The following is a 22,472-nucleotide window of genomic DNA, read 5'->3' as shown; positions in this document are numbered from 1 at the left end:
CTTCTTCTCTAATCTTTGTTGTTACATAGACATATAAGCAGATATGCATATAATCACAACCTGCTGAGTCCTTTAGTGTCTCCTGCAGCTGTGTATCCTTGCACTGACCATGTGGTATTACATAACATAATTCACCTAGGGATGGGGTCCCATGAAATTTCCCCCATCTGTCTTAGAACATCAACTGTTGTTGAAGTTGTTCAAGCTTGCTTTAGAGATTCATGTAGTTGAGATTTCATGGGTGCGGCATGTTCTCATAGCTAAAAGGCACAATCTCACAGCACATTTCCCGTTTCTCTTAAGATCCTTCTCCCCTCTCTTTGTCATGTTCTTTATTTTTGGGTCCTTTCCCATCCCTGTGGACAGCAGCATAAGAGCACAAATCAATCAACCTCCCTGACTCATTATTATTATGAATTCAAATAAATTCAGAAGCCATAGCCACAATGTGAACCTCAGGAGTAGTGTCTGAGGCATTTATAGCTATCCCTCTGATGATGGATAATTCTCGATTTATCTAATCAATTTATCTATTAGTATCTATCAATTTATCCATGAACCATTCCAACTCTCAACATGCAGGGCTTTGCCCCTTGCTATGCAGAGATTGCAGGAGTTTTCTGTGAGTGGCTCACACTTCCCACAGCAGAACTGTAGCAGTCTTTCTTTTCTCTAAAAAATGTCTCAGAAAATACAAAATACAGTTTCCCTAAAAAGGCCATCACTTTATTACTTACAATATTTTAAACAATTGAGGTATGTTCTCTTACAGAAAACAAAAATATGTCTGGCTTGTACTAACAGGATCTTACTTTGGGGTTCAGGTTCTCGAAAAATGGAATTTAAGGGCAACTACTGGCATGAAACCTGCTTTGTGTGTGAGCACTGCCGACAGCCAATAGGAACCAAGCCTCTGATCTCAAAAGAGAGTGGCAATTATTGTGTGCCGTGCTTTGAAAAGGAGTTTGCTCACTACTGCAACTTCTGTAAGAAGGTAATTATCTAAAGAGGGTAAAGCTGTGGAACCTTTTAGCTGCCTTATATAATTGGGATGAAGTGACCTTATTGTGCTATATCTAATGTGTGAGGTAACCTTTAAATTTTAACACATTGCAAACTAGAACTGTCATAATGAAGATGACTAACTGTTCTTGGGAGCAATAAAATTTCACCTTAAATCCTGGATCTGAAATTCAGTGACGCACAGGTGGCTTGACCTCCCAGCCCCGTGCACTGCTTCATGGAGACTTTATTCTGGAACAGGTGCATTTCTCTTTGCTTCCTAGAAAACAATTTTGATCTATTTCATATTGTTTCAGAGAAATCTGGATTTGCCCCTCAGAGAAGCTGAAGGGATCATGACACTAGGAAAGCTGCCTATCACTTTCTAGTAACTACAATCTATTCCGGTCTTGGGGCTCCATGTTTTCAAGGAGGAGACTGCTAGGCTTACAGAGGTGACAGGTCACGAGAGATACCCAGACGGTGTGAGGACATAAAAAGTCCAAGAGCTGTGACTCCCTTCCCTTCCTACTCCAGCATAAAAGGAATCACCTTCTCACTCATTCTCACTCGATCCAGTAGTGAAAAGTAATTTTTTTCTAAGAAACAAACGTGGCTTAACATTTCACCCTCCATACTTTTATGTGAAAAGCAGCTCTTGTGCATCATCTCGATGAGGCTTGTCTGTATTTTGTAAAATGTGTGATGATATTCCTGAAGGAATCCTTGGCACATGAAGCACGGTGAGTTTAAAGTGGCACGGTGAAGTAGAGGAGAACACTGGGTCATCACAGTGGATTGGCGCACTGGCTCCTGAACACTGTGATCCATGGACTGTCTTACCTGCTCTCTTCAAAGTACTTGTGCATTTGCACTTGGACAGCTGAAAGGGTCATTGGATTTTCTCCAGATGCACACACAAGCATGTATGTATGTGCACATCCCTATAGCAATTTTCTGCTTGTATTGCTGGTACCAGTGTTGCCTATGGAACAAAGTAACAAATATACTTTTCAAAGTTATACTTATTAAACTATATCATGATGGTAACTGAAAGGTACAGTGAACAGTAGCCAGACAGGAAATCGTCCAATACCTGAAAGCCTCTGTTACTTTTCCAGAAATCCTGACTTAGAAAATGATGATACAAGCAACAATCAAACCCCGTGTCATGACCATGTGACAAAGGAAGTGTCATGGCTCACTGGAGTCAATGGCATTTACACCACATGCTGGAAACAAATGAGCAGGCTTATCACAGGTCACAGCTGTCACAGGTCTCAGCTTAGGCTAAAACATTAATGAAACTTGTGGAAGTGTGGAGTAATTTATTGGTCAAGTAGAACCTTCCTTTTGATGCTGCTGTAAAGACTCAAGATGTCCAGGCTGTGGGAAACTGTGGCAATACGGAGGATACGATTTGCAGTCATTAGGAGCATATGAAGTGCTTGTCTTGGGTTGTAGACAGAAAATGTCTCAGATTATTTTCTAATTTTTAAGCTACACACTCCTTAAGAAAAGCTAAACATAAGCGGTTGTGATCAAAGCTAAAGAAAGAGATCCTTTTCAATTCAATCCAGAAACAAAATTTTGCTTAAATTAAACCAAGCTTCTTACATGCAGGTCTTTAAATTTTTCCCCTATTAGTATTACTTTGTTACATTAGACTTTTCTACTAAGAAACTGGTAGCTCAAACTGTGAGCACTTGAAATTCAATTCTTCAAACTACACATAGAGTTAAATGTATCCTTCAGTTCTATAACTGTTCTCTACTGTCAGGCTGGGGAGATGGCATTGTGGGAAAGTGCTTGCTGTACAAGGATGAGGTCAGATCCCTGGGACCCATATAAAAGCTGTGCCTAGTGGCACAAATCTACAACCAGAGCCAGACCAGATCAAATGAAGAATTCAAATTTCAGTGAGAGAGGCTTCCTCAAAAACTAAGGTGGATAGCAATAGACTCACTTCCAGCCTCTGCACAAACACACACACACACACACACACATGCATGTGAGCACACACATACACAGAAACGCATACCTGCACACATACAGAAACACACACATGCATGTGTACACACACATACAGAGAAACACATGCATGTGTACACACATACACACAGAGACACACATGTAGAAGCACATACTCATGTACACAGACACACACACACATGCATACACTAACAGAAACACACAGACACAGATGCAGAAACACACACGCACACACACATACACACACACTTATGCACAAAGACACACATGCATGTGTATATACATACCCACAGAGACACACATGTAGAAACACTCATGTACACAGACACACATGCATACACAGACACATACACAGAAATACACACAGAGACACACCTGCAGAAGCATACACACATGCACACTCATATACACATACAGACACACACACATGCATGTGTACACACACTTACACACGGAGAGACACATATATCATTACTGCCTCCACATTGTCAGAGAAGGAACTTGTTCTGAGTCAGTGGTCAGACCAGACTTAGATATTAGATTTCCTCTATGTTGCCTCCTTCTTCAAAAAGAATATAATCACGGGTAAACTTTTTTCCCCAAATGTTCCAGAGCTTTGGGATAAATTATTTTGCTGAAAATCCATTTTTCAAGCTTCTGATCTTTTCAGCTCTGCCTACAAATCATTTGTCCAAAGATATCAAAGGAAACATGATTTTGTCTGTGCCTGCTGAGGGGCATTGGAAGTCAGTCCAAGGTGTTTGAATCACTTTACTTCACACACACAACTGTGCTTCTTCCTTACTTACTAAGGACAGTATAGTATACTTTTTCACTAATAGAAAATGTGATTCATATCAAATATCTGTAGTTTCTGATAAACTTGATATAAGGTTAAAGTGTATTTAGAATATTTCCCCCAAAAAACTTATCTGATAGATAGTTTGTGTTAGAGAGCACAGACAGCTTAAAGTAGGGTTGCATTTTTAATGTCTAGTAAAATTGATACAGATCTGTAGTGTCGTTATATCTTCAATGTCACATTTCCTTAGTCTTTGAGAGAAATAAGAATGTATTCCACTGTTTTTTCATCTGCTCTATGAGGTCCATGAATTTGAAAGAAAAAGTGATGGTAATACAGCTACACAGAAAAACTTAACTAGTATATATCAACTTAATTCTCTCTCTTTTTTTTTAATTTAATTTTATTTTTTTTATTAATTTATTCTTGTTACATCTCAATGTTTATCCCATCCTTTGTATCCTCCCATTCCTCCCCCCGCCCCATTTTCCCATTATTCCCCTCCCCTATGACTGTTCCTGAGGGGGATTACCTCCCCCTATATATTCTCATAGGGTATCAAGTCTCTTCTTGGCTACTTGCTGTCCTTCCTCTGAGTGCCACCAGGTTAATTCTCAATAAAGATGTTTCAACCTTTAAAATAACACAGGGATTAAACCCTTTTTAAAAAGCATGTCACTTGGGCTAGCTAAGTGGTAAAATGTTCTCCTAGCATGCACAGGGCCCTGGGTTCAACCACCAGTACTACACAAGCGAAATGAACTAATAAGCATCTGAGACTCAGCATACAATGTTACAGAGTCTGTGATTTCATGCCCAGCTTTTATGTGGGAACAAGAAATCTAAACTCTGTACATCACTGGAAACCTGAGGTTGAAAAGTCACCCATTAGTTTCAAGCACTTTCCTGATCAAAGTACAATATTAGCATGGCTCTCCAACATGACTCTGCCACCAACGGTAGAGTATGTGCAAGTGTCAATGCTACCTTTCAGTAGCCATAGCAAGTACCCTGTCGTCCAACACTCAAGGACTGTTCATGTCCAGAAGGACCACGTCTCTGCCATGCCGAGGTGTTGAAAGATCCATCCATCCTTAATCTAGTACTGAGGATGGGGTAAAAATTGAGTCCTTGCTCACACAGGGATGCTGCTCACCAGCTCCACTCAGGATCTTCACTTCTCAGTGTTCTCAGACACGCTGTGAAGCTTTCAAGAAAAGTACTGCGGCTTCGGTTTTGTTGTATTGTTTCCCATCATTCTTCAAGGTCAGATATTGACATTAAATATGTAGGGTAGAACCACGTCAGCCCTAGCAAAAGACCTTTGAAGATAAAAAATAAGAAGAAGCTGGGGGATCCAAGATGGCGGCGAGCAGTGTGGACCGCGTTTGGAGGCTCCAGTGAACAATTCAGGGAATTGCACAGATTTCTGAGCCAGGAACACCGAGGTCCAAACATCACCGCAGCAGGAGTGCTCCACGGTTCAGAGGGACCAGGGTGCGGAGGACCTGCGTGCCCCTGCACACGGGAGGAGTGTGGTTTTTCTCTGATTGGAGCGGCAGCAGCAGAGGCAGCAGCACCAGCAGCACCAGCAGCGGCGGCTGAGGTTTGCAGCTCATAGCCTTCCGGTGGAGGCGATTGGTGTGGTGGCTGGTCGGAATTGCTGCGGGAGAGGGGACTCGGGCAGGATTTGGGTCGCGTGGAGCCTTTGGACCCAGACTGGACTCGGCGGACAGTTCGGCCCCAGAGTCCCGGGTATTGGCCCGGCCCAGCAAACAATTCTGCCTGAGGCACTAACTCAGCGTGGCCATAGCTCCCCTGCTGTGGCGCAGGCTTAGTTGAGCACGCTGCTCCACACTAGGCACCACCTCAGCTCAGCGGCAGCTCCCCTGCGGTGACACAGTCTGGGCGGAGCACTTGGTTTCACCACAGGCGCTAACTCAGAGCAGCTGCAGTTCTCCTGCTGTGGCGCAGGCTTGGTGACATGCTCGGTTCCATCCTAGGCACCACCTCAGCTCAGCGGCAGCTCCCCTGCGGTGACACAGTCCGGGCGGAGCACTTCTTCCACCACTGGCGCTAACTCAGAGCAGCCGCAGTTCTCCTGCTGTGGCACAGGCTGGACAGAGCTCTCGGTTCCACCAGCTCTAAGACTCTGGTTGGACACAGTGTGCAGTTTGAATCCAGAATTCCTGGCTGAGATTGGTGGTCAGTTCGGGCGCTGAGTCAATAACTGACCACAGCACGCACTTTGGGCCAAAAGGCCCTAGTGGAGCTTGGTGCGTAGTCCCAGCCCAAAAATTCTGGCTGGACCCTGTGTGCATTTTGGGCCCAAAATCCCTAGCTGAGCTTGGCAGACGGTTCAGGCCCTGAGAATCTAGCTGAGTTCAGCCCGTGGTTCGGTCCCAGTGCTCCTGGCTGGACTTGGCAGGGAACACAGAAGGCTGTGGATACCTTGGCCTGACCCGAAGCTCATTCAGAGACCCAGAACAATTGCAGGATCCACAGCAGAGGGGGACTGAGGATCACTGGCTGTGAGAGACCAGAACAACAGGGCTAACCTCCTAACATCCACACCAGTGAAGCTTTGAGCTCGCAGCCTAGGGAAATCGTAAGAAAACAAGTGAATCTATCATCAGACACCCTCCATTCAACTCTGGAAGCTACCCAACAAAAACAAAGACGGCAAATGTCTAAAGGACAACGAAAAAGCATACGCAAAAAACCCCAAAACAACATGGCATCTCCAGTTTCCAGCTATCCCAAAGAAAACCACCCAGAGAACTCAAATACAACAGAAATACAAGAAATGACCTCAATCCTAGTAATGAGGATGATAATGGAGGAACAAATAAAATTCGTAATCAAATGCAGGAAGACGCAGACAAACAGGTGAGAGGACATAAAAGAAGCACATAGAGTGGAACTGGAAAAATTGCAGGAAAATGCAAACAACCAGATGAAAGAAATAAGTAAAAAGGTTCAAGCTCTGAAGACCTATAAAGAGGCAATGGAAGAAACTCAGGAATATACAAAAATCAGATGAAAGAACTCAAAAAATCAGTTCAAGATCTGAAAATGAAAATGGATTCAATGATAAACACACAGACAGAAGAAAAACGAGAACGTGAGACCTCAGAGAAGAAGGCGAGCAACACAGAGGTGAGCTTTTCTAACAGAATCCAAGAGATGGAAGAACGAATCTCAGGGCTAGAAGATACAATCACAGATATTGAATCAACCATTAAAGAAAATGCCAAATCTGGAAAACTCCTGACACAAAACATCCAAGAAATTAAGGACACCATGAAAAGAAGAAATCTGAGGATAATAGGCATTGAAGAAGAGAAGACATCAGACTCCAGGGCCCAGAAACTATTCTCAACAAAATCATAGAAGAAAATTTCCCCAATCTAAAGAAAGAGATGCCTATAAACATACAAGAGGCCTACAGAACACCAAATAGAATTGACCAGAAAAGAAAAACTGCCCGCCACATAATAATCAAAACACAAAACATGCAGAACAAAGAAAAAATATTAAAAGCTGCAAGGGAAAAGGGCCAAATAACATTTAATGGTAAACCTATCAGAATTACACCTGACTTCTCAGCAGAGACCATAAAAGCCAGAAGGGCCTGGACAGAGATCCTGCAAACCCTAAGAGAACACAGATGCCAGGCCAGACTACTTTACCCAGCAAAATTATCAATAACCATTGATGGAGAAAACAAAATATTCCATGACAACAACAAATTCAAACAGTACCTATCCACAAACCCAGCTTTACAGAAGGTACTAGAAGGAAAACTCCATCCCAAAGGGTCAAGCTACAACCAAAACTACCCAGGAAATAGATAACTATCCCATGGCAAAAACACAACTACAGAAACGCTCGACTGGAAACAACATCAAAATTAAAACTCTTAACAGTCACTGGTCATTAATATCTCTCAACATCAATGGCCTCAATTTCTCCAATAAAAAGACACAGACTAACTGAATGGGTACATAAACAAGACCAACATTCTTCTGCATCCAAGAAACACATCTCACCATAATGAAAGGCATTACCTCAGGGTAAAAGGTTGGAAAAAATATTCCAAGCAAATGGTCACAAGAAGCAAGCAGGTGTAGCCATTTTAGTATCGAACAAAATAGACTTTCAACCAAAATTAATCAAAGGGATGAGGAAGGACACTTCATACTCATCAAGGTAAAGTCAACCAAGATGACATCACAATTCTGAACATCTATGCTCCCAATACAAGGCACCCACATATGTAAAAGATCTCCTAAAAAGCTTAAACCACACATCGATCCCCACACAATAATAGTGGGAGACTTCAACACCCCACTCTCACTGAAGGATAAGTCATTGAAACAGAATCTAAGCGAGAAATAACATCATTAACCTATGCCATGGTCAAATGGATCTAACAGATATCTATAGAAACCTTTCACCCAACAAGAAAGAATACACCTTCTTCTCTGCACCCATGGAACCTTCTCCAAAATTGATCACATCGTAGGTCACAAAGCAAGCCTCAACAGATACAAGAGGATTGAAATAATACCTTGTATCCTATCAGATCACCATGCTCTTAGGCTGCAATTCAACAACAACAGAAATAACAAAAGCCTACACGTTTGTGGAAACTAAAACTCTCTGCTAAATGACACCTGGGTCAGGGAAGAATAAAAGAAAGAAATCAAGGAGTTTCTGAAAATTCAATGAAAATGAAGAAACAACATACCCAAATTGTGGGATACATTGAAAGCAGTGCTAAGAGGAAAATTCATAGCACTAAGTGCCTTTAAAAGAAATTGGAAACATCGCACATAAGCATCTTAAACAACACAACTGGAAGCCCTAGAAAAAAAAGAAGCAGAAACACCCAAGAGGAGTAGACGCCTGGAAATTATCAAACTCAGGGCTGAAATTAACAAATTAGAAACTAAGAAAACAGTCCAAAGAATCAACAAAACCAAAAGCTGGTTCTTTGAGAAAATCAACAAGATAGACAGACCATTAGCCAAACTAACTAAAAGGCAGAGAGACAGTATTGAAATCAACAAAATCAGAAATGAAAAGGGAGACATAACAACAGACACTGAAGAAATTCAAAGAATCATAAGATCCTACTTTGAAGGCATATACGCCACAAAATTTGAAAATCTAAGGGAAATGGACGATTTTCTTGATCAAGTTCACTTGCCAAAGTTGAATGAAGAACAGATAAACAAGTTAAATAGTCCCATTTCCCCTACAGAAATAGAAGCAATCATCGATGGTCTCCCAACCAAAAAAAGCCCAGGGCCAGATGGTTTCAGTGCAGAATTCTACCAGACCTTTAAGGGCGAGCTAATACCGATACTCTTCAAGCTACTCCAAAAGATAGAAATGGATGGAAAATTACCAAATTCATTCTATGAGGTCATAGTCTCATTGATACCTAAACCTCACAAAGACTCAACAAAGAAAGAGAATTTCAGACCAATTTCTCTTATGAACATAGATGCAAAAATACTAAATAAAATACTTGCAAAACGAATACAGGAGCACATCAAAGATATCATTCATCATGACCAAGTAGGCTTCATTCCAGGCATGCAGGGATGGTTTAATATACGGAAATTCATCAATGTAATCCACCATATAAACAAACTGAAAATAAAAAAACCACATGATCATCTCCTTGGATGCAGAGAAAGCATTTGATAAAATTCAACACCCATTCATGTTTAAAGTTTTAGAGAGATCGGGGATACAAGGCACTTTCCTCAACATAATAAAGGCTATATACAGCAAGCCAATAGCCAAAATCAAAGTAAATGGTGAGATACTCAAGGAAATTCCTCTAAAATCGGGAACAAGGCAAGGCTGCCCACTCTCTCCATATCTCTTCAATATAGTACTCGAAGTTCTAGCCAGAGCAATAAGACAACAAAAGGAGATCAAGGGTATCCAAATGGGAAAGGAGGAAGTCAAATTATCCCTCTTTGCAGATGATATGATAGTGTACATAATTGACCCTCAAAACTCCACCAGAGAACTCCTAAAGCTGATAAACACCTTCAGCAAATTGGCTGGATACAAAATTAACTCAAAAAAGTCTGTAGCCTTCCTATACACAAATGACAAGCTTGCAGAGGAAGAAATTAGGAAAACCACACCCTTCACATTAGCCACAAGCAATATAAAATATCTAGGAGTTACCCTAACTAAGCAAGTGAAGGACTTGTATGAAAAAAATTTCAAAACTCTGAAGAAAGAGATTGAAGATGACCTGAGAAGATGGCGTGATCTTCCTTGCTCATGGATCGGGAGAATTAACATAGTAAAAATGGCCATCCTACCAAAAGCAATCTACAGATTCAATGCAATCCCTATCAAAATAACTACACAATTTTTAAAGACATTGAAAGTTCAATTCTGAACTTCATATGGAAAAACAAAAAACCCAGAATAGCTAAAACAATCTTGTACAATAAAAGATGCTCCGGAGGAATCTCCATACCTGATCTCAAACTGTACTATAAAGCAATAGTACTTAAAACAGCATGGTACTGGCACAGCAACAGGCTGGTTGATCAGTGGAATCGAATCGAAGACCCAGATATGAATCCACACACATATGGTCACTTGATTTTTGACAAAGAAGCCAAATCCATTCAATGGAAAAAAGATAGCATCTTCAACAAATGGTGCTGGTCTAACTGGAGGTCTATGTGTAAAAAAATGAAACTGGACCCATATTTGTCACCTTGCACAAAACTCAAATCCAAGTGGATTAAAGACCTCAACATAAAACCAGAGACACTAAGCCACTTAGAAGAAAAAGTGGGAAAGAGCCTGGAACATATTGGCACAGGAGAGAACTTCCTGAACAGACACCAACGGCCAGGCCTTAATGTCAACCATTAATAAATGGGACCTCATGAGGCTGAGAAGCTTCTGTAAGGCAGGAGACACTGTCAAGAGAACAAAGCAACAGCCTACAGACTGGGAAAAAATCTTCACCAACCCTACCTCTGACAAAGGTCTAATATCCAAAATATATAAAGAACTCAAGAAATTAAACACCACCAAACCGAATAACCCAATTGAGAAATGGGGCTTGGAACTAAACAGAGAATTCTCAACAGAGGAGTATCAAATGGCTGAGAAACACTTAAAGAAATGCTCAACCTCCTTAGTCATCAGGGAAATGCAAATCAAAACAACTCTGAGATTCCATCTTACACCCATCAGAATGGCTAAGATCAAAATTCAAGCAACACCACATGCTGGCGAGGATGTGGGGAGAGAGGAACACTCCTTCATTGCTGGTGGGAATGCAAACTAGTACAACCACTTTGGAAATCTATCTGGTGCTATCTCAGAAAAATGGGAATAGGGCTTCCTCAAGACCCAGCTATTCCACTCCTTGGAATATACCCAGAAGATGCTCCAGCACACAACAAGAAAATTTGCTCAACCATGTTCATAGCAGCCTTATTCATAATAGCCAGAACATGGAAACAGCCTAAGTGTCCCTCAGTAGAAGAGTGGATAAAGAAACTGTGGTACATATACACTATGGAATTCTACTCAGCTATTAAAAACAAGGAATTCCCGAAATTTGTGGATAAATGGATTGAGCTAGAAATGATCATAATGAGTGAGTTAACCCAGAAGCAGAAAGAATCAAATGGTATATACTCACTTATATCTGCATACTAGCCCAAGGGGCATGTCCCACGAAAGCCTTCACTTACCAGGAAACTGGGACAGAGGGGAAGGCATCCTATTGGGACTCTAAATGAGAGACGCATGGGAGAACAGCAAAATAAAAGGATCCAGAGGGTCCTAGAAGTCTACAAGTAGAACAATATGATAGGCAGATTTGGGCCCAGGGGTCCCGCTCAAACTAAGGCACCAGCCAAGGACAATACAGGAGGTAAACTTTAAACCCCTTCCCAGATCTAGCCAATGGTCAGAATATTCTCCACAGTTGAGTGGAGAGTGTGATACGACTTTCTCACATACTCTGGTGCCTCACATTTGACCATGTCCCCTGGAGGGGGAGACCTGGTGGCACTCAGAGGAAGGACAGCAAGTAGCCAAGAAGAGACTTGATACCCTATGAGAATATATAGGGGGACGTAATCCCCCTCAGGAACAGTCATAGGGGAGGGGAATAATGGGAAAATGGGGGGGGGGAGGAATGGGAGGATACAAGGGATAGGATAAACATTGAGATGTAACAAGAATAAATTAATAAAAAATAAAAAAATAATAATAAAAAAAAATAAAAATAAAAAAATAAAAAATAAATAAAAAAAAAAAAAAAGAAGAAGAAGAAGCTAACAGGAAGATGAAGTAAATGAAGCACCAGCTTCCTCTATGATCTCCCAGGTCCAGCATGGTTCGGTCTCTTTTATGATCCATTCTTTAAGAAAATTAGACACGTTTTCATTTTTGAGGTTTTTAGAAAACTAACAAATGCTTTCAAGGAAGCAAGCATCCTAATGCAATGTGGTCCAGAGTTCAGAGCACTGAGTGTGGGACCAGAGAAGCGTGTGACCATCTGAATTACAAGGGTACCCACACTCATGCCATCCTCATGATGTTTTGGCAGGTGATAACCTCTGGCGGGATAACCTTCCGTGACCAAATATGGCATAAAGAGTGTTTTCTGTGCAGTGGCTGCAGGAAAGAGCTTTGTGAAGAGGCATTTATGTCAAGGGACGATTTCCCATTCTGCCTGGATTGCTACAACCATCTTTATGCCAAAAAGTGTGTAGCCTGCACCAAACCCATCACTGGTAAGTGCTTCAGCTCAGCATGGTTCCACCATAATGCAGTTAGAGCTACATAAAATGCTGCCTAATAAATTTAGGAAATGCAAATAAACACGGGATTTTTTTCAATTACATTTCCTTCTGACATAAACCCAGGTAATACTCACTTATAAATTTAAATTTTATATGGACCCCTCAAGGAAATGACAGCGTATAGAAACTTTAAAAAGTAAGTGCTAAACCCATTGGCACAGTTTCTAAGGATAGTGATATTGCAAGGCAAAAAAATGGGTAAGCTAAAAGGTCAGAGAAGGCCCTAACAAGGAGGCCAAATTTGAGACTCTTTGACGAATTGGGAGGGCAGAAGGGGTAGTATTAAATCAGAATCCTACTTTCTAACAAAAGCCAAATATTTAAAACACAAAAGGTTTTCATTAAATCCAACTCTTTATAAAATAGTCAAAGCTGTAATTAGAATAACACAGAGCAAGAATTAATTGAATTTCTTTTTAAGACGCTTTTAACAAATGCTTCACTTCTTTTCCTATAATCATTTGCAGCAACGTTTGATTATGAAAGAAAACAATATAGTATTCTGCTAAAGAAACAAAGTACACGAGACGGGATTTGAAAAATAACGTAATGATAAATCAATGCAGGCAAAGTAGCTTCTCACACAGGGTTGGAAAAGTGCATTATGTTTTTTCTCAGAACCATCTTTAAAATGTTAATCCTGTGGTAAAGTGGCTGAAGCCAGCATGAAACTGGAGAAACCCAGCAGCTATCCTTCCACAATTTATTGTCATTAATAATGTGACAGAACTATATTTTCACTTTCTGGTGCCAGCATTCTTAGATCATAATTCATTTTTCTGCTCAGATTGCCTAACACCAGGTTAAAGGTTATTCTCTTTCCAGCTTCAACCTCAAATCAATCTCTCTCTCTCTGTCTTTCTGTCTCTGTCTGTCTGTCTGTCTCTCTCTGTGTGTGTCTCTGTCTCTCTATCTCTCTGTCTGTCTCTCTGACTGTCTCTGTCTCTGTCTCTCTGTCTCTCTGTCTCTGTCTCTGTCTGTCTCTCTCTCTCTCTCTCTGTCTCTCTCTGTCTCTCTCTCTCTCTCTCTCTCTCTCTCTCTCTCTCTCTCTCTCTCTCTCTCTCTCTGTCTCTCTCTCTCTCCTCCCCCTCTCATGTGTGTGCATGTGTTTGAGTGTGTCTGTTGAATCTATCTACATTTTCAAATGAAGGAAAGTATTTTCTCTGCTAAGCTAGACTTTGAGGAAGTGGTCTCCAGGTTAAGCACAATCCTATTTTGTCCATACAGGGGCGCGATATTTTTCAGCACTGGTCCACAATGTAAGTGTTTGACCAGCGACAGGCTTTATTTGGCTGATATTTAATTAGCAATATGGGGAGCGGACTAATATAAAATGCATTGTTGCAACTAAAAGCAAATTAAGAGCTCACCACAGAAACTTAGGCTGCCTTCATACTCCCTAAGTCATTCTCTTGAGCAGTAGAGAGGCTGCCCTGCTGCAAGGCCAGGTCCTCTCTATTCCTCACATTCCACTTCTGCCATCCAGCTATGTTACCTCCTTGGCTCTTACAAGGTCTCACATGAACAGTTCCAGACTCCTGGGCTGCTGAGCATGTGCTCCTAGCTAACCACTGTGCTCTTCCTGATGTTCCAGAGCACCAGTAGTAAGTTTCCTTAGGAAAGCCATGCATCACCACCAGCTTGAATTTCATTTGAATTGGGCTAGAAAAAGGCCCAGTGGTGAGAAAAATTATGATGTTGGATAATTCAAAAATATGTTTACAACTCTTGGAGAAATCTAGCAGTTAATGGTGACCTCACAGAGCCTATGCAAGCCCTTAACTTGATGGAGATCCATCCTGATCCATGACAGGCCATGTGCCTAAGTGGTGTTTCTGGTCATCAGGCTTTACTCAGTATACACAGAAACCAACACTTTCTTTACACAAAAATATAAAACAAAAGACCAGACTGAAAACTAATGTGGTAGTATTTAAATGAGAAAAGTCAATCTAAGAATTTCTAAGGATTGTCTTAAGATTGAAATGCCTGAAAAAAACTTCAAGCTCATTCTAATATCATTTTTAAGAGAATTTTTTCATTGCTTTATTTGTTCACTTACTTCACATCTTGATAACAGCTTCCCCTCTCTCCTCTCATCACTGTCCCTCCCTCTCCCCTTCCCTGACTCCCCACCCTTTCTCCTCAGAGAAGCAGAGGCCTCCTATGGTTATCAATCCCCCTTGGCATATCAAGTTGCAGTAAGACTAGGCACATCTTCTTTTGGGTAGACAGGCAGCCCAGTTAGGGGGACAGGACCCAAAGACAGGCAACAGAGTCAGAGACAACCCTTGCTCTAGTTGTTAGGGGACCCACATGATGAGGAAGATCCACACCTGTTACATATGTGAAGGGGGATTAGGACTAACCCATACATGCTCCTTCATTGGTGCTTCGGCCTCTGTGAGCCCCAAGGGGCTCAGGTTAGTTGATTCTGTAGATGTCCTTGATCAATCTGGCTCCTTCAACATTAATTTTAACAGACACTATTTATGTTGAAATGCTTTTAGTATAGTATCCTGTATTAACAAAATCTACCTAGAGGTTGTTGCATGTAATTTACTGGTGAGTTAGCTTCATTTGAACTAATTACAGATATTATTTTGTTTTTGTCTTATTTTTAATTAAAATATAATTACATCACTTCTTCCCTTCACTTTTCTCCCTTTATCCCTTCCCATTCCCCCTTCTCAAGCTTCTCCCATTTCCTCCTCTTTCTCAATTTTATAGTCACTTTTCTTTTGATTGTGGCATACCACAAATACACACACACGCACACACACACACACACACACACACAGACAATAAGTACAACCTATTGAGTCTGTTTCTGTTGTTGTATGCGTATGTTTTCAGGCATGACCACTTTGAACTGGTAATCCCTGGGAAAGGCCAACTCTTCCTAACTCAGCAGCCATTGATTCTTTGTCTAGTGGTGGAATCAGAGAGATTTTTCCCTTTCTGAATCTATCTTTAGTGTCATTATTTAAGTCTTGTTAATGCATCTTTGTCTAGGAGACACAATCTCACATGCTTCACCATTCACTCCCTCTTCAAAGATATCCTCTGATAATTTAAAGCCAAGAGTTGGCTATAGCTGTAGCTATTGGGGCTAGGTCCACACCATCCATTGATTTCTGCATTTTTTTTCCAGTTGTGGCTTCCTGTAATTGTTTCCAATGGCTTCCAAAGAGAAGCTTCATTGATGAGAGTTGAGAGTCACACATATACATGAGTAGAAGGATAAAATTTAAAATGTGTAACTACAATTATCTTTCCTCTTTTAAGATGTTCACTGCCTCTTGAACTATCTAAGTTAGAGGAAGCAGCTTGATGTAGTAAAAGTACTCTGAACTTGGCATTAACAGACCTTGTTTCTGACTGTGTTGGTTGCTACTGTGTGACTACTGGTAAATAACTCCCCTAGAGGAAGCCCCTACTTGCCATATCTACAAAATGAGTGGGAAAGGACCATATAGTAACTTCCTCTCATTTCTTTTTATTTAGAGAAAAGGAAACTTCAAGGGCTAAGTTTCTACAGAAGAAAGCATGAATGGTTGTGCTTATGTTCATCACAAAGATAAAGTTAATTTAGTGAGGTTAAAGCATGGGCTGTGGGACCAGACTGCAGAGTTTGAGTCAGATCTTGCCAGCTGGTGGCCTTAAGTGAGTGGCTGAACTTCACTGTTGCTCAGTGTATGCCTACAAACTGAAGAAGATGCTAATATCTACTCTAGGAAAGTTGAACAAGGCCTATATTCACATGTTGGGGTTTAGACTGGAGAGTGACAAACTCTAGGACTCAACAAATGCTACCTTTTATTTTATTGCGTCATCACTTATAAATGGAGCCAATGAAACCGGTATCAAAGATTCCTTGCTTTTTTATTTTTCCTCTTTTTCTTTTTGAGACAGGGTCTCAGTGTATACTGAATAAGTAGACTAGGCTGGCCTTGGACTCACATAGATCTGCCTGCCTCTTCCTCCCAAGTCCTTGGAGTAAAGGCTTTGTGCTACCACATCCAGCAGTGGATCAGTTTCCTAAAAAACTTTGTTACTGCAAATCACCCTGGTGACCTAAAGAAGTAAACACAACAGAATCTGAACAATTTACCAACACCTCAAGGGTTGGGTCAGACCAGAAGCATCCTACTGTTAGGTGCGTCAATTTTCTTCTTTAGAATTCTACAATTACTTTCACATTTGCCACTTGTACATAGCATTCTAATAAAATCGAGAATAACTCATAGGCATCAAAGTCCTACACATTCAATAATTTGTTTTATTGAGAGAGATTGTGTGTACACAGCACCTTATTCCTACAGTTATCTTATTAAAGCTTAAAATTTTTTTAGTTAATTGGCACATATCTTAGTTACAGTTTCTATTGCTGCAATAAAAAAAAATGACCAAATAGCAAGTTGGGAAGAAAACAATTATTCTGACTTATACTTCTATATCACTGTTCATCATCAAAGAAATTCAGAACAGGAACTCACAGGACATGAACCTAGAGGCAGGAACTGATGCAGAAGCCGTGGAGGGTACTTTTACTGGCTTGCTCAGCCTACTTTCTTATAGTACCCAGAACGACAATCCCATGAATGATACCACCTATCATGGACTGGGCCCTCACATACAAATCATTTGTTAAGAAATGCCCTACAGGGCTGGAGATATGGCTCAGTGGTTAAGAGCGCCACCTGCTCTTCCAAAGGTCCTGAGTTCAAGTCTCAGCAACCATATGGTGGTTCACAACCATCCGTAATGTGATCTGATGCCCTCTTCTGGCGTACAGGTGTATATGCAGGCAAAATACTGTATACATAATAATAAATAAATAAATCTTATTAAAAAAAAAAAAAAAACAAGAAATGCCCTACAGTTTTCCTACAGCTGGATATTATGGAATATTTTCTCAAAGCTTCCTCCTCTCTGCCTACTCAAGCTTCTGTTAAGTAGACATAACACTAGGCAGGACAGTATATTACCAGTTTACTCTTATTATAAGATAATGGTAATGTTGTCATGGATGCACAAGCTACGTGCTTAATAAAGAAAAGAAAGTAGTATCTGAATTTTAAAAAAGAGGTAAAAAGGAAAGGAAGGGACATGACTGCTCCTGGATATGATGGAGAAGAAAGTTTATTGTAGGTAAACGAGAGATCATAGCCAGAAGCAGGGGCATTTGGGAAAGTCCAGCATGTATGATAGCCCTGAGCCTACTGAGGAGAGAGAGAGAAGAAGAGAAAGAGGGGAACCAAGTACAGCAGTAGATGTACACAAAGAGGTGGGTAACCAAAATATCTGGATTACAAAGGGAAGATACCCTGGGCTGGAGAGTTCAGGGTAGAAGACAGAGTATACCAGCTATTCCCTGAAACAGATATGGACTGAGGGATGCTGGCAGAACCTGGAGGCCAAGTCCATTTTGATATATTAAGTGGGCACCTCAACCATTTGTCCCAGGTTTGAAACTTAACAGGGTCTCAATTTCTTTATGAGCTCAACTCTGTATAAAGATGGAGAGATGACTCAGTGGTTAAGAGTACTTGTGGCTCAGTCATAAGGACCAGAGTTCAAATCCTAGCATCCATGTTGCTAACTCACAACCACCTATAAATGCAGCACCAATGGATTGATGCCTTTGTCTGGCGTCCTCAGTCACATATACACACATAAGCACAACACACACACAGACATATATATGAGCATTTTTAAATGAAAAACATCTTAAATAAAAGTCTGTTATCATTTTCAGAGAACTTATCTGAAGTAGATTCATAGTCACACTTTGTTCTTCATTATTTCACAAAAGAATTAGCTGATGCATGTGAATCAGCACAAGATATACTTTTATCACTCCAAAAGTGATAAACAAGTCACCAGTAATCCATAACAGAAACATTACTTGGTGACAACTTGTCAGGGGAAATGAACAGAACCAACCTGTAACATTCCAATCACTTCCCAACTTCTAGAACTTTCCTTTTTCTCTACAACTACTCAACATAAGTTTGTTGAGGTAAGTCCTGAAATTATATTACACTGACAGGGCCAATGTTTCAGTGAGTGCTGTAAAACCAGCTGAAGGCTGTTGAAGATATTTTTAAAATTCTAATAATGCTTATTATTAAATTAGCCTATAATTATTATAGCAGTATTATCTAACCCACTATTATAATCAATAAAGTCACAGACACATGCTGTATTTTAGAATAGCCTCACTTTACCTGGGACTGGGCAGATATTAACCCTCTATCCTGATCACTTACCAGACCCGATCACAGGCCATCTGCTTTAATCATTCCTATCTAGGCTACTTCCCATCCATATCCCAAAACACTTGCTAATGTTCTTCATCTCGGCTGCTTTCCTCCATCCTTGGTGATCTGGTCATGTGCGTCTTTCCAGGCTAAGCCATGATTACCTCCTCTTCTTTTTCTTTTTCTTCTTCTTCTTCTTCTTCTTCTTCTTCTTCTTCTTCTTCTTCTTCTTCTTCTTCTCCTTCTTCTTCTTCTTCTTCTACCTGTCTCTTCTCCTCTCTGCCTCATGGTCCCCTGACCCCAGGCCTGCAAACCTCAGACTCTGCCTCTCTCTTTTCTACCAAACCCCAAGTTTCAGTTTTTTTTAACCAATCAACTTTAAATATGTAGAGCAAGGTTTACACAAGAAGGACAGGTGTATGAGATAATGTGTTCATCTGGGTGGCAACTAGATCTTGGGGGCCAGTAATTAGCATCAGAATACACAGCATCAGACCAACCCCCAACAGAAGGCCTTCTTGGAATCCATCTCTGAGTTTGATGACCTGGTATCTAGAGTTAAAATATTCCTCCATTTACATTAAAACTCTGAGATGAAGCTGCTGAGGGGCAAAGTACTAAAATAGTTACTGTAGAATAACTTTATGATAGACTAGAAGAAATTCTTGACTCACATCTTAGGACAATTGTGCCTCAAACCTCCCTAAACGGGACTTACTCCAAGTAAATTTAAGCATGAAAAAATGAGAAAGAAGGTCACTAAAACAGGAAGCCCCAGGCTCTGCAGACTAATTTAAGCATGAAAAAATGAGAAAGAAGGTCACTAAAACAGGAAGCCCCAGGCTCTGCAGTACACATTCCTTTCATTGTGTTTTCAATTTGCAGCTAAGAAAACTTGATCCCAACGAGAACGAGGCAAAATGCATTCATGTTTGGATACTGTGGGCTTCCACCTCCCCCACTGCACTGTAGTTTAACTATCTTGCACAGTTTTCATCTGCTTCCTCCCCAAAGCAGTTTTTAAAACAATCAATGTGTGGTTTCACTTCCTTAGATTTCAGAAAAATTCAGCTAGGAATCTTATGTGGCTGAAATCTCAGTTGGACATGAGGCCAGAGGGCCATACCCTGTGGGAGTTATTCATATTTACATGGCCATGCTCACCACTCTATTCAGTGGTTTCTAGAGGTTTGGTTGTCTTCTCAATTCAGTCATTGAAAGAATGGATTACTCTCTACCTCCAATTCCTTTACAGGTCTCAGAGGTGCCAAGTTCATCTGCTTTCAAGACCGCCAGTGGCACAGCGAGTGCTTCAACTGTGGAAAGTGCTCTGTCTCCTTGGTGGGTGAAGGATTCTTGACCCAGAACATGGAAATCTTCTGCCGCAAGTGTGGCTCAGGAGCAGACACTAACGTGTAGAAAGAGACACTCTTTCCCTACCTGAAATCCACTTTGCCTTTGCTCTCACTAAATCTGGAATTCAGTGGCACTAATAATATTTTCATTTGCATTTAGCAAGCAGTATAATGTGGGGTATACAGCAGAAAAGGCTTAGCACACTTTATAATTGAACTATATAATAAGGGGCACACAAAAATCACAGAATTCTAACAGAATTTTTGTTCACAAAGACTGAATAAGAATGAAAAACCGAAACTCCGGATTTTCCTCATATGTAAGACTTCCACTGCCAGCTGCCCCCTTAGTCAATGGAATTGGACATCTATAGTACCTTTATACTGAAGTAGAATGGGCATCTTCTCTACCTAGGAAAAACTAAGCATGGATTTCACACATTTTAGGTGAATTGTACTTTCAGAGCCACAACGTCTTTTCTAAATGCTTACAGACTCTGTTCTTTTAAGTGACTCTAACCAGAATAATTTGTTGTCCTCAAAGGCAAAACTTTAAAGTAAATAGATCATTAAATTTTCACTCATGAAAATGAATGTTAGGGAATCAGTTAAATGTTAGAACATGACTTTCATCCAGATATCTAAGACATAATAGAATGCATAATTATTTCTAAACTTCATGCATTTTGCCTTCAAAAATTACATAGATGATTAATGGTCAGACATAAAAGGGGGCTTTAAGGAAATATAGCAAAAGCAATAACTTAAAAATAATAATTCACTGCTGGTAATTCAGTACCTGCAAATGAGCACAATACAACAAAGTGGGCTGCAGAGGAGCCCTCCCCCTTCTATGCCTGCACCACCCAGTTGTCCCTAAGCCAGACCACCCTAGGGCCCTAGTCAGCTGCATGACCAGGACTTCCAAACCCTAAGCTCCAGCCCACAGATCAACATTTATTCTGTCACACAGGAAATTTAGCGGAAATTCTGCCATCAGACACTTTTTTTTTCCAGTGGAACACAGTCTGTTCTCTCAGTGCTCAGTTATAGCCTCGGCTGCAGAGGCTCATCTGTAGAAAGGTCAGGAGAAACACTCTCTTGGATGTAGTAATATGTTGACTTTCAGACTAGTGTGGGAGCTTTAAATCTTGATTCTAAGATACATAGATACATAGGCTATGCAAGATGAAAATGGTTAAAATGCTGTCACCAGAGATCCAATTAAAATTCCATACACAACAGTTAAAATAGTGTAAAATACAAGGGATGTTCGGGGATGTTAAGAATTTTGAGAAACTAATGGAAGGTCAGGCCACATACACAATTGGAAAATCACAACTGTACTTTTGAATTAACAGTGGGCAAGATATTTTCTTATATTAACATTGGGATGTGGAGGTCAATTAGTACTTTCTTACATTAAATGAGATTGCACAGGTGAAACTAAACATGCTGATCTGTGATCTAGAAAACATGCATTTACATCTTTAGAAATCTGAATTCAAAAAGAAAAAAAAATCCGAATTCTTCAGTGTGTGTGTGTGCGCGCATGAGTGTGTGTCTGTCTGTGTGTGCGTGTGTGTGTGTGTGTGTGTGTGTGTGTGTGCGTGTACATGCCTGCGTGCTTCTGTGTGTGCATGTGTGTGTACAAGATATGGCATTGTCGCCATTAGCCAATTACAGATAAACATGCAGCACATGATATTTTCTGCTCAAACAAACACAAAGTTTAGGTGTTTGTTGTAGTATTGTGGAGATGAATTGGTGAAGATTGCATTAAATGTTTTTTGTGGTACTAGAGATAAAACCCAGGACTGTACACATTTTGTGCAAGGATTCTACCACTAAGATACATCCCTTGCATTTAATTGTTAAGATTAAATGGAACCACTTGCTAGATAAGCATCTTATTATCATTTTCTAAGTATATGTCAGAAATATATAAAAATACTTATCTATTTTGATATTCCTTAGTCACCAAATATATATCGAATGTGCGCTGCCCAGAAATAAATGTCATGCACCTGGTAGTCACTTGCAAAGAACTCTTCCCTGATGCTTAATAAAAGTACCACTGTAGACACAACAGTCTTATGCAAAAGCTAAGAAAGGCTTCTTTGCAATGACACAAAGACGACCATGGAAAGAATTGGTACTTTATTTGATTTATAAACAG

At 40.5% G+C, this 22,472-nt stretch overlaps 1 protein-coding gene across 1 annotated transcript in view; it reads left to right on the top strand.

The window, feature by feature from the left end:
• Fhl5 (four and a half LIM domains 5) overlaps positions 1-21,290 on the top strand; it is a 46,194-nt gene extending 24,904 nt beyond the window's left edge. Inside the window, exons 4-6 of the mRNA XM_051161009.1 lie at positions 825-994; positions 12,417-12,603; positions 20,194-21,290. Coding sequence (XP_051016966.1) covers positions 825-994; positions 12,417-12,603; positions 20,194-20,357 — 521 coding nt within the window. The 3' untranslated portion in view covers positions 20,358-21,290. The remainder of the gene's footprint in view (positions 1-824; positions 995-12,416; positions 12,604-20,193) is intronic.
• Positions 21,291-22,472: the final 1,182 nt, after the last annotated feature.

The sequence above is a fragment of the Acomys russatus genome, chromosome 2, assembly GCF_903995435.1.
Source record: "Acomys russatus chromosome 2, mAcoRus1.1, whole genome shotgun sequence".
Classification (NCBI taxonomy): Eukaryota; Metazoa; Chordata; class Mammalia; order Rodentia; family Muridae; genus Acomys; species Acomys russatus.
This window is presented reverse-complemented; position numbering and strand designations above follow the sequence as displayed.